Source organism: Perissodus microlepis, chromosome 23 (assembly GCF_051167445.1).
Source record: "Perissodus microlepis isolate ML-2025 ecotype Zambia chromosome 23, ASM5116744v1, whole genome shotgun sequence".
NCBI classification, from domain to species: domain Eukaryota; kingdom Metazoa; phylum Chordata; class Actinopteri; order Cichliformes; family Cichlidae; genus Perissodus; species Perissodus microlepis.
This window is the reverse complement of record NC_140482.1, coordinates 6,826,389-6,840,336: the sequence shown is the minus strand read 5'-3', so window position 1 is coordinate 6,840,336 and position 13,948 is coordinate 6,826,389. Positions and strand designations below refer to the sequence as shown.

Below are 13,948 nucleotides of genomic sequence, written 5' to 3'. Positions count from 1 at the left end.
AATACTGAAAAGCTCCTACTGACACTCACTTTGTTGTGTTTCTATTTTGTCATAATGACAGACATACCTTTTTCAAACAGCTGAAAGCAGAAAAATCACAGGTGCCTTAGAATATAACAAAGTTGATTTGAAAGTTTTATGGAAAATCTTAACTTACAGTGTTAAAAACAGACACCTAGATGCCCTAAGGCAGCCTGAGAATATGTGTGGGATCACAACCCTTTGAATTCTTAGAAATGCAATTTCTATTTTGGCTTAGTCATTTAAATCTATTCAAACACAGCAAAGAAAGAATATTAAAGATAAATAAGTATAATAAAGTAAAATAAATACATCTTAATGTAATGGAGGATGTGTGTGGGAGGATGTACGCTGCCTATCTTTAAATTTAAAAATCTGTGTGCTTTGTCTGCTGAAGGCTTCATATATGGCAACATCTTATAACTCTGTGCCCCAGGCAGTGTGTACATACACAGACACATTATTTATCTATATCCATGCTTCACACATGGTTTTATATATGGCTTTCATGTATTTCTTGGTAATCACTTTGGGGCGCGCGCGCGCACACACACACACACACACACACACACACACACAAAGCCCGCCTGGTCACGCTGGATATACACAGTGTTGTGATTTACAGATGATCATAACATGGCAGTATAGAGGACATAGTTATTTGTATTTGTCGTGAGTATCTGTGTGTGTTTGTTATGGAAATGAGACCGAGGGGTCACATTATTCAGCAGTAGTTGACATGCAGCCTCCCCAGGTCCATATCAATATCCCCCCACGGACGCAGCAGGAAAAATAAGGCAATTTGTTTCCTAGAATATTAATGACAGTCAGGAAGGACCGAGAGAAACTGGTGTTAAGTAAACGCTCTCTGAACCATATAAGGTGTTGTTCTTCATCCTGGGGCAGAGAGGCCTCCAAGGGGAAGATGTTGGTATTGTAATTGAAGGACTGAATTTCAAATCGCTGTGCTTTGGAAAAGTGAGCTTTTCCCAGGTTTATTTAAGTAGCATCCTACAATATTCATCTTTTCTATTCTACACCGTTTAAGGCCTGGATTACCCAAACAAAAAAAAACCCACGCACACACATCCCACTGTGCTGAAATCAGGTTTTGTGCCACAGATGTTCACAGCTGTCCAAATGCAGTGGTGGTGAATGCATTTAGTTTCTGAACATGTTTTAAAAATGCATCAGCAGTTTGCTCTCTTAGAAACACATTGTTGTTCCATTAATAACAGATAATCCACCGATTTAACCAGTTTCTGTGAAACTGGGCAAAGACTGAAATATCGCTGATGATCCATTTGAAACACATTCGTTGTCCAAAGAGGATGAATCATGACTGGAATTTGACACATTGTTACAATAAAGTGTTTGTAAACTGTTTAACACATGATACTAGTATGATTTATGAATGCTTTTTAACTCCCTAGTTTCTTATCTAGAAACATTGTCTGTCCAAAAATGTTAAAATCTATAAACCACCTTCAAATAGAAATGGTTTTATTTGTCACTCGTTGTGTAATAGGGGACAGTTGTTGCTATTGGATGATCCAGACTTTGTGGCGTATGTAACCCTCTTAAACATTTGCCACCCCATCTTACGCTGATATTCACTTCATTTGGTGACAATGTGGTTTTAGTTGGCGCACTTTTGTGTTGCCGATGGCTACTTTGTTACAGGGATGTCAGAAGAATTGACACTTTTAATGCCAAAATTCTAAAAATGAGATGTTACTTGTTTCTTTTTTCCTTTTTTTCCATTTAGTGCTGTAGGTACATACTGTAGGAAACTTATGTAATGAGACTGCAGTTGTTCCAGAGCTGACAGGGGCAACATACACCTACAAATGGCTATAAGCGCTACTGTACTTTTCACCCAAAGGGAAGGAAAAACTTCCAATTTAGTGAAGCACCTAAAAGGCTAGCATCCAGATCTGAATGAATTATCCTTCTGATGTTACCCTAAAATGTCCATGCCCATCTTGTTTGGGACAGCTGGTCTGAAATTAGCTTTATTACTTTAGCTAAAATGTTTTCTGTTATAGAAATGCGTAAGCTAAAGTCCCGTAACTAACGTTATACCCTGTAGCAGGCTACTCAGCAGCCATCCTAATATTCAACTAGTTCCAAGGTGCTTCATATTGTAGGGTAAAACCCTACAATGACACAGAGAAAATAAAGAAAACCACAACAATCATATGACAGTCCCATTGAGCAAGTGCAGTGGCAACAGTGGGAAGGAAAAACTCCCTTTTAACAGGCAGGAACCTACGGCAGATCCAACCAGTTGGGAGTGAGTGGAAAATATTTCAGTTTCTGCCCTGTTGCTGCTTTTATTTGCCAAAATGACATTTTTATTAAACGTCTAGAAGGTTCTTAATAATGGATCTTTAATTACAATGGATGATCATTTTGATTTCATGTTGACCTGGGTATCAAGAATCGTGTAATTCTTTTGATCCTCGACTGCTAAATTTCTGGTATCAGCACATCCCTACAAGTAGCAGGACCCCACTGAGATTTCCTGGTCTCTGCTCACTGTGTACTTGGATTGTAATCAGCATGTTTGTATTCGTAATGTGAACCTGTTAGCATGCTACTGTTAGCATTTAGGCCTACTGAGGTGCACTGTATCTTTAAACACATCAAGCAAAGGTACATTTATCTTAATTTTACTTAAGTGGTAGGAAATGCTGCTGTTCCAGGGTAACCAGAACAGGCTTGATGAAAAGGTGTAACTGGCTCTTCATTGTGTATCCCTAAAGTGTTTTTAGGTCTTCTTGGGCTGGTCTGTTCTGCTCTGAATTCAAACTGTAGCTTGTCAGCAAATGACTTGACTTTTTAACATTCTGACACACTTCTCACCCCAGTTTCACCTTCGTCAGCACCCAACAACCGTCACCTATAATGGCACCATGTTGGGATACGGCACCCTTTATGGACTTGTTCTCATTAGCTGTTAATTACATTTTTTATACATAGAACCAGTTTGTTTAGGAAAACTTTTTCTTTTTCTTTGTAAGAAGTTTTTTCTTAACTTAATAGGATTTTTCTTGAGTTTTCTTTGAGAATACTTAATCGCACATGTAGATGCAAAGGCATCTTCAGCAGATGCTACTTGATTGGATTGGGTCAAGTTAAAGGTTACGGCTTAGCGCCGAGCATCTCGTGATCAATGGAAAGTCATTGCCGAGACTCAAAAACAGTACTTCATTTTGTTGATACTTTGTGTTTGATTGAGTGATGAGCGGAAGCAGCGGGGCGGCCTTCATCAGCATCACTCCCCTGCCTGTGTCAGCCATAAAAAATTAACTCCTGAAAAGCAAATCATCATCATCCCTCCATACATTAACAGAAGTTGTTCTTCAAAACAAATAAATTGTTCTTGTGGGGAGCTCATCATCACTGTGTATTTGCGCGTGGTAGTTTGTGTGTGTGTGTGTGCGCGTGTGTCACGTTATGCTCGGAGACTTCTTCTTTGATTGATGCTGTCAACGAGTTTGGAGAAAGAGACGGAGGCTCGGGAGAGTTGGAGATAAGCAGAGAAAGAGGAAAGAAGATAAAGAAGAGAGAAGGTGCTCGCGAAGCATCCATCAGCCGGCGCAATCAGATTGTTTTCCTGGCGATCTGTCTTTTCTTTTCCCTTCTTTGCATCTGCCAGCCGCTCAATCCCTCATCTCGCAGCTCACGCCAACGCTCATACGTATGCGCGCATGAATACAGTTGACGAATCTCCTTTGCATGGCGTTGGCCAGGTGTCATGAGGATATTGAATCACGGGAGGTTGAGGTGAGAGGCGGCGTCACAGTGTGATGGATGATGCATATCTCTCCGCCTACTCTGTGCGCATTGTTTATACACACACACACACACACACACACACACACACACACACACACACACACACACACACACACACACACAGAGGGTCTGTTTGGTTATTGTTGTTGTTGTTGTTAATTGATGCCCTAAACTCGTCTGTTGTTTTATTTCCTTCCCTCGTTCCATCGCGGTTATTGCTTTTCATTAAGTGGTCATTTCCCTTCGCCGCCGCCATCTAATGAGAGCGTCACGCCGCCACGCGCCCATTTATCAAACCAATCGGTGCAATAGCACGGATCGCAGCGGGCACACACACAAACACGCGCTCGCTCCCCTTTCCCCCTATCTGCCATCATGTCCCTGTCTCAATTAGGATTGTTTGTCATTCTCCTGCCCTCCATCCCCTGTTCATTTGGCCGCCCCCGTCTCTTCCCGTCGTCTCATTGTGTCAGCCGTGTCATTGTGTTTGACAGCTTCTCATTCTCACGTCAGATCTCATTTGAGCGCTAATTTCATACGTGCACACCTCGCCCCGGGCCTCGCCGTGTGTCACGTCCCCCGAACTGGACGAAATGGCCGGTCAGAGTTTTTCTCCTTTGTTCACGAAATACAGAAGTCATCGTGTCGCTGCGGAGGCACCAACCGGTGTGTTATGCACTGTAAGGGGTTTGAGAGTGAATGAGCTGTGAATCTAGCTCTGTTTGCTTTCCTCAGACACACACACACACACACACACAGTCACACACACATCTGCGTACTTGGCAGAACGAAGCAGGTTGCATCCCCACTGCCGGCAAGATAAATCACATAAAAGCCTTCCTGTGATCACGGCACAGTGGAGATGCTATATAACCTGGCTGTGTGTTTCCAGCTTGTTCATATGCCAGGACTCATATTGTTTATCCTGTCACGCTTGTCTCAAGAAAAGCTTGTTTGTTTCAGATTTGTGTACATATCATGTTTAATATTTTCGAACATTTAGGATGCAGTTTTAACTTTTGTGTTTTTCTTCCAGCTGGTGGCAGTGTTTAACAAACCCCAGCATGTGAGGATGGAGAGCCCCCGAGAGAGCATGTCTAACAGCTCGTCCAGTGCTGCCCCGAGTCCAGAGCCCTTCACCTACTACCCCCACCTGCAGTACCAGGATGAAGACAGAGGAGAGATCGAAGTGAACGAAGCCGTCCTCAAAGCCAGTACGTCCCTACCTGCTGTGTAACTTTTTCGTGTGCACGTGTTAATTACGCAAGTTGAGCCTCAACTCGTGAAAATACACTTTTCCTGACACAGATGTAAGAGAAGAGTCTGCAAAAATCTCTTAAACACCTGAACAACCGAGGCTATACTCAATCAACACATTTTTTTTGTGCATGTGAGAAGGGGTATCATGGTGATACAGCTGAGTATGTGTGTGTAGGTGTGTGACTGCATGTGTGTGTGAGAGAGGGCGAGAGAATCAGAAAGTGCATTTCTGGAACAGATGCAAGCCGAACACAGAAACTTTTTGCCTGTAACTTGATGGCGTGTGAAAACAGATGCAGCGTTGACGCAACCTGCTCTCCTGGCGTCCTCACTTAGCGTTCTTTACTTAGTCTGAGCAAAGTGTAAAAACGAGAACCAACTGAGAGCCACCGAGGCAGCAATGCAGCATTCATTTAGAAAAACAAAAAACAACTGCTGAGGATTGAGTTGCATTTTAATTAAAAAAAAAACACAATTGGAAAATGCCCATTTACACCTCAGCCCTGTTGTTTTTGACACTGAAATTACACTTTGGGATTGGGAGGTCTGTTAAGGTACTTGACTGATAAATGTTATATCATTTTCCTATCGTCCCCTGTTGTTTTTGGATATTATTCTGCTTCTAAAATAAGTGAAGTGCTTTGGGGAAAAAAAATCCAGATCTCACATTATTTACAGTTTTGTATTCTGACCAAGTGAACCTGTTGCTGTTATAAGTTAGCCAAGCTATGGCAATGATACCAACTGACAAAGAAGATGTGAAGGTAAAGTCAAAATTAAGTCAATCCACAAGATGTCAAAGCTTGCAGTTCCTCTACTGGCCACTTGAGGCAGGCTCTAAAAGCGAGTCCATCCCTTCAGATTCATTACAAATAGGTTTAGCTTACCTAGTTTTCCCTTTGTGACATCTACACAAGGTTGGTTACTTACCTGATTAAACTTTATCAACTAGTGCATGCATAACAGAAGTTTTGGGTATATAAATGAGATGTTATTGTTGTGAAATAAAAATGATATGATGCTGTTATATGGTGTCATAAGTACATAAATGCTAAAAACAAGTCATCTTAGCAACTGCCTAGCAATAGGCTAGGCAACATAATAACAGCATATTATCTGATCTGGATAAGAACCTTCAGGGGTTTTCCGAGTGAACAAGTAGTTTTAACTTTGTCTTAGTACAACTAAACAGTGAACAAGACAACCCAAATGTATATTTAGATTACACTTTGTGTTGAGCCTGCTTTTTTTTCCATTATTCATATTTTAGTCCTGTTTAGTATCATGTTTAATTATGGATCCACCATGCTGATCAAGCTAACTTGGCAGTGCTAGGTTTAAATGAGACTTCTCCAGCTGTACCCATGTGATCAAAGGTGGTCACATTTGGTTTAAAGAGGTAAAACATTAAGACAGTAGTCTACATACCAGTGCACAACTTATCTTTATATCCAGTCTGTCTTTTATACTTTTAATAACAACACTGTTTAGCATGTATGTTGTTTGATACAAGCTGCTTCACCATGCCTTGTATATATAAGTAAGTGATGACAAATATATGTTAAAAATGAGAAAAGCTGATCAAAGTTGACAGCTGATTTAATTTTTAAAATATTCAAATAATCAGAATGGTGCGAGTAGGAGGATGTGTGGTTACCATAGTGTGAATAAAGCTACTAGAGAATTTTAAATATGCATTGCAAATATGCATGCCAACCTGCTGCACAGCTTCTTTTATATTTATTAGTCTCTGTTTTTGGTGTTTAGCTTTAGTTTTTAGACAGACTGGTTTAGCTCTGTGTGCGAGCAGAGAAGTTTAAATTCCTGTGGCCTTGAGTCACTTATAGGACTTTTCATCTGATCTGTCCTGGTCTTGTTATGTACTCCTTTTGTAGGAAATCAGACGGTGGGAATGGCTATGAAAAATTAGTCTTACCAAGGCTGTTAGAAGCTCGGTGACTCGATCAAGGGGGATTAATGCTGTTTGACTGTGGAATGAGCGGCACCAATCTGATGCACTCATCAGTTTAATATGGAGGATGACAGATTACTATGTTTGTGAAGTGGAGCTGATATAAAAAGTAAACGTCCTTGCAGTCAGAAAATAAAGTATAGAAGTTACTGGGTCTACAGAGGGGAAACGGCATAAGAAGAGTATTCAGTCAGAAGCCTGAGGGAGCCTCTGGTGAAATATCTGCTCTGTCTGGGCTGTAGGCTGTTCCGGCTATAGATACATTTTACTGTAAATAATCAGAGCAGAATTTTTCCCTCATTCTTTTCCATTCCTGTGCCTTGGATTGATTAATTTTTGAATGCCAAGTGACCAAGTGAAAGATGAAAAGCAAGATAAAAGAGCCTTGATGTGATTTAATAAGGGTCTGTCTAATCACTGGGTCACCCTGCAACCCCTTTCATTCTCCTCCCTCCATCTGTTAACCATAGAGGAACAGTGTGACACCCCCATGCATACAACTGGCCTTTGCTAGCCCTCTCTGTGTGCCCACTTTCACCCATGCCCCATCATCTGCCTTCTCGCCTCTCGACCCACTCATTTTTTTCCCCCTTTTCTGCTATTCAGCTTCAACCACCTGCCATCTAGCTCCACAGCCGAGGCCCTAGACCTTGACCCCCCTCACCCCCAGGAAATCTTTTCTCTCACCCTCCCATCTAAGCCCGCTTTCCCTGCGTCTGCATGGCTTCCAGCTCTAACTAGATTAGCACTGTAGCCTGTTAGCATGCCCAGGGTTCAGCCAAGCATGAATGGACTAATTCCAGCCAACCCCCCCTCTCCAAACCCGATATGCCTGTCCCACCCTGTCTTTAACCCAGTGGGACCTCTTCCTGCTCCCACCCCGCAACCTGCTCTCCAGCCCTGCTGAACCTTGACTAACTTAGTTATGATGTGACCCTGTGACGCCCCTCATAGGGAGCCAGACGCAATAAAGGACACTTTTGTCATCCGGACATGCACGCGCGCACACAATGACACAAAAGAATCTGCATGCAAGTTAACCAACCAATCGCACCCAAAGCGCCCATATATCTACTGCCGGGAAAGTCTTACGGGAGTGTGTCTGTGTGTGTTTGCTGTCCTTCTTGCTGTAACGAGTTTGGTTGTTAACCGGGTGTTACATCATATCTTGCTCTGGAGTAACATCATGTCTGCAGACAAGGACAAAGCGATGGGTTGTAAACAGTCAGACCTGATAGAGAGAGGTTTAATTCACAGGATCGCATAGGCTCAGGTTATGCAGCCTATGAAATACATGCTTGCACAGGTTGTTAAAATTAGCCCTAGGAATCGATTGACCCATTTCTCTTATTTAAACCAGAACACAGAGATATCATAGACATACTGCAGGAATCAATATGAAGAATAGCAAATGAAGTGTCAAAAGTAATGTTGTTAATTGATTGTGCTTCAGTGCTTAAAGTGCAAGCAAAGATTCAGGGTGGTTTTTAATGCTGCAGATTTATCAAAAGATAAAGAAATATAGGAGTAGGAAAGCGAGCATTGGTCTACAGTAATCTCATAAAAATAGAGGAACAGTGATGGCAGAAAATCTTTTCTTCTTATATAGAAATAATAGAAAAAATAGGACTTACAAAGTCCATGAAAACCACTTTTCATACTTTGCAGCATTAATACATTTTATGACAGTACTAAAATTCACCCCTGTCTATTAATCTTGAAATATCACGCAACTTTATACAATTTTAGCCACCTTATCTCTGATTGGCAGTATGTGCTATGGGCCGTTAAAGATGCACTTACACTCTGGTGTTCTTAACTCCAACGTTTTGTTGTAAATGCACAATGGCAATAAAAGGCTATTCTGTTCTATTCTATTCTACTTTATGAGATAAATATTTGCTATTCTAATTGGAGCCTGACAGATTGATGGGGCTGATATATTGGTTGATATTAGCTATTTGCCAATATTTTGGTGCTGGCATTTCTAATATATTAATATATTCTAGTATAAAAATTGTATTGCATTGATTCAAGATGGTTCGGTCTGACATCCTGATCAGTGCAAAGTAAACAGAGTGAATTGACACAGGCTATAAAATTCATATGAGAAATAATGTTAATACCCTGAAATGAGAGGTGGGTGGCTGACTTCCCCCAGTTGTTGGGTGTGATTTGGGTAATTGGCATTCAGTCTCAGTGATTGAAACTGATCATTCAGTGAGTTTATGCTTTTTCTAAGCCTTTACCCTCTTTTTTTATTTTTTATTTTGGTAAAATAAATCAAGCGTAGAATTGTAGAAGAGCTTCATATGGTTCAGCAGTGGTTACAGATGGCAGGATGGTCCCTTGATGGCAAGACAGAGAAGGAGAGAGAGCAGTGGGTTCAGACATTACCAGCACTGGAGCCAGCAGCTATGGTCTTCCATCGTGCTAATGTCTACTTCTGGAGGGGAAAGGCCCTCCACCTCGACAGTGCAAATGCGCTTTGAGAATTTGTTTTGCTCTCCATTTTTCTCTGGCTTGGGAACATTGAGCTGGTCCTGCCGTTCATGCCCTCTCCTCAGACCCTCCCTGATGGCTGTAAATGGCTTTAATTCCTAAACAAGTAATGCAATACTTTTATTAAACCCCTTGAGTTAAAGCTGAACATTGTGCTTTTCACTTCACTCGTTTGATTTAAATCCACTGTGGTGGTTTTTGTCTAAAGGCTTCGAGACCTCACTGTGTGTAAACACTTTAACTCGATTATCTTAGTCAAACTACAAGTGAGAACATTAGCTGATAGCAGTGTTCCTGTCTCATGTACCGACCTTTCATCTTTCTATTATCCAAAAATGTTCATAGTTAACTGATTTAGAGAGTCTCACAGCTGTGGGATAATAACATGTATCACGCAGGCTACAACACATCCTAAAGCATTTACCAACAAGTCATTGAAACGAGAGTTAGTAGGAAAATTAAGTTACCCCAAACCATGTGAATGCTTTAATCACAGAGTTACTTAAATCTTATTATTCACAATAATCTGATTATAAGAAAGCGTGTAATCGCGCTGAATGCTGGTGGACAGAACAAGAAGTAATTCAGTAATCAGTCAGGCATCAAAGTGTTTGTGTGTCAGGTTGGGCCAGTTGTTTGAACAGGGTGATTGGACTTCACGCTGCCCCAGTGGGGTGATTAGACCCGCATTGATCTGCTGCTACACTGACACACGCGCGCACACACTTCTAGGAAAAGAGTCCTTATCGCATCATCCCATGAGCAGCCTGAGCTGGGCTGCTCTATCGATTGCCAGCAAAACAAGACCACACAGGCCTGTGGCATGAAAACACACGCACTCACGGATATAAATGTGCACACGAGCAAAGCGCTGTCCATAATAATAAATGTCCGTATAGCAGACGCATGCTTGCACATACAAACACAACGGCAAACAAAGGCACACAGTCATAAACACAGTCAGTCAGAAACATGATGCATCCTTGTTTTCATCTTGCCCTGGAAGTGAACTAGCAGCATTGCAGAACTTTTAGAACTGAAAACAAGAGGAAATTCTTAAAATAAACCTCTGTGTTCCCAGAATTGCATAAGCAGCCTAGTTAGGCACAGAGCTGCAGATGGAGAGTCTGAGGCAGATAAACACAGAGCTGGCAGAGTTTACAAGTTTCTCTTCAGCTCTCTCCAGTTACACAAACCTCAATGGAAAGATAAAGGGAAGAACATAAGTTGGGTGCGTTTCAGCGCGCTACCATTTTCTGGCCTTGAAGTGGGAGCTGAGATGAGTTTCATGGGTGGGATCTGTTTTGAAGTTGGAGGTTACCTTGTGGTTGTGGGTGCACGGTCCTGTCGAATTAGCGAAGCTAAAATAAAACGTTCTATGTTTTTAGTTCTGCCACCTGGCTTCTCGAAATAGACTCCATACTAAATTCAGAAAATGTGTGTGTTCTTAAAATACATAAAAAATTCTGTTCACTTTGCCAAAAGGGCAAGAATGATACTCACTTCCTGTCCTGAGGGCACCATATGTCAGGCTGCTGTATTTAGACATATTTTTAGTCTGTTTCCAAAGCCTCCTCAGTTTGTTTAAATATTATTTTTATAGCATATGCCAGGCCTGGGGTGCTTTTGCTTCACTCATGTATGGCACAAACAGAGATCTATGGTTAATTTATCTTGTTATACTTATGTCTTATACTGCTGTATATCGTCAGATGGCAAAAACTGGTTTCTAAACACCTAAAAATGGAGTGACATGGACATGTAGCAATTATGTATACGTTTTTAGATTTATTTGTATTCTTTGCAAGCTATATAGAAACCTGTTTAGTCTGAAATACAATATAAAGTGCTCTGTAAACCTACAGTTACCAGATGCCAACTATTAGCTGTAACGCTAATAGCTTAAAAAGCTTTTCCTGCTTCAGTGCAGCTAGCTAACAATAAAGAACTGCTTACTGCTTAAGAAACAGAGTGAAAGTGAACTGTATATACTTGTTAACATAAAACTCAGTGTTGGAGCCAGGATTGGTACAAAAGTGATCCCCTTAGACTGTTTTTTAGTTTTAGTTTTCTTTATTTTCCCCTGAGCTAGTTCTGTCACGAGTTAGCTAACATAAGCTAATGTGAGTCTGCTAGCAACAACCAACCCAGTGACATTGCATTCTTTACTGGCACAAGAGGGCACTACACACACTCTCAAACCTTCAAACACTTATTTATTAAATCCAATTTCACCGACAGTTTTCAAATCTATGACAGTTTTATAGAGCACGGTGTAAATTATGGTGTAAATTACCTTCTATACATTTGATGCATCATGTCGACCTTAAGGACTTCATTTCCAGTTCTTCACTCTGTATTTAGTGGTGACTCAAAGAAAATTCTGTAATTTACACAAATGTTGGTGACCGTTAAGTTATGTGCCAAATCAAAATAATTTGGCTATAGAATCTTTATTTTAAAAGCACATAGATGTTAATAAATGCTCATCATAGATGTTAATAATCAGTGTATATGTGATGATGTTCATACAAAACCCACCCGCTAAGGAGGAGATGGGATATATACAGACATATGTGCATACATGCACTATAATCATTACAGATTTAATCAAAGTCCTGAAACAGTTTGGTCAGCTCCTACCTTTTGACTCGTTAATATGTATCTTAATAAATTATTCCTCAATTTGTGTAACCTAAATTATTCTAATGACTCGGTTTAGTTGTGATTCTGATTTCAGGGTTTCTACTAATGTATTACAAGCCTGTCAGATCAAAGTTGGGCCTAAGGATTGGTGAATCTTCTTATGTAACATACATTTTATAACATGTTTCAAGTTAACTAATGAATGTTCTTAATGCATGGCCAATGTTTTGTTTAAAGCAGGGATTGTTCAACACTGGTTTGTTTACATGCAGACTGCAATTGGCAATAGGACCTCCAGATGTGCCTGTTCAGTTGGTGGAAGTTGAATGTGGTCATTGCTGCTGCTAAGTTGGGTATTTTTCAGTGTACTAGCTCAATATTAAAGATCCTATTGGCAGAACAGCCAGCTTTGATTAACAACTCCTCTGAGAGAGTCTTGTTTATGACCGTTCAAATAGTGACTGACCTGAGAGAGTCACAGCTGTCACTCTCATCAATATTCCCGCCCCTTAGTTACACCGCTTGACCGTCCAGGGGTCACTGCAGGTCAGAGTTCAATGCTAATGAGCCTCAGGTTCCTTCACATTGCTGTGCCAAGCTCTGGGACTCTAAGTGTTTGTAGGATTGATAGAGGCAGATTTGACACCAATAGATAAACGGAGGAGGATTTATGGGGCTGACCACTGGGCAGTGGAGCCTGACTGTGACCATGGAGCAGCCTTGGTCACTTTACAAAGTCGCATCATTGACATTGAAGCAAAGTATGTGTGTGGGAGGGGGAGGCTCTTGACTGAGGTTTCACAATGATGCACCTTACTTCTCAAGCTCATTTTAGAAAATCAATTATAGCCATTTGGAAAATGGGTTAATCACTCAGTGTGTCTAATCTCAGGATCCATCTGTTATGAACATGATGTCATGTATTTTGGCACTTAAAGAACCTGTCTGTCTGTGTAGTTTGTTCTGGCGTTTTGCAGTTCATCATTCAGTAGGACTACATGTGAGTCATTACCTGCATTCACTTTCCATAAATCTAATGACAGGTTTTTACTGCATTCGATAAATGGCCCCTCTGAGCTTGGAGACCTTTACAAATGCATATGCTGATCTGGAAATGTTTAAACAGTAAACATGCCTTCTGTGGTTAAATGGAAGGAACAGGGATGCACTAATCAATGCTCATATAAAATGTAGCAAATAAATATAGCTGTATACGTTTTTAGAATTTATATTAGTAAGATAATGTATACAAATGGAGCAAGATAAATAAAAATGCTTTAGTTGTTCATCGAATTTATTTGCATCTAATTTAGACCAAAATACCCCAAAGGTGGAACTGAAACTCAATTTTTGAGGCTGTATCAGTTATAAGTGGGGTCTCTGTCTGCGAGTTAAATTAGCTCATATGTCAGTGAAAACATGGCACTTTCATGTTGTATTCACTTTCCTAAAAGCAATGTAGTACTATATTCGTTTGTCCCTTTTATAAGTCTAAACTGACTTGGCAAACTTGTTGCTTTTTGATGTTAAGAACCGTAGGTCATACAGGCCTAGAGATGGATCAGTGGATCAGTCGGAGGAAGGGAAAACTGTTGATTCTTCAACTTGTTGGCAAGTGGTTGCTTGAGATTTCTGGCTTTTGCAGTGTGAAATAAATTGCAAAGATAGTGCAAGACTGAAAGCCTAATTGTGATTGGTTTTGTCGCGAACAGATTGCTGCAGTTGCCTGCAGTTTGCATGGAA

The 13,948-nt window shown here is 40.7% G+C and overlaps 1 protein-coding gene across 1 annotated transcript in view; it reads left to right on the top strand.

Annotated features, from left to right (window-relative positions):
* Positions 1–13,948, top strand: part of pard3ba (par-3 family cell polarity regulator beta a) — a 196,633-nt gene that overhangs the window by 32,934 nt on the left and 149,751 nt on the right. Inside the window, exon 3 of the mRNA XM_084922436.1 lies at positions 4,862–5,039. Coding sequence (XP_084778562.1) covers positions 4,862–5,039 — 178 coding nt within the window. The remainder of the gene's footprint in view (positions 1–4,861; positions 5,040–13,948) is intronic.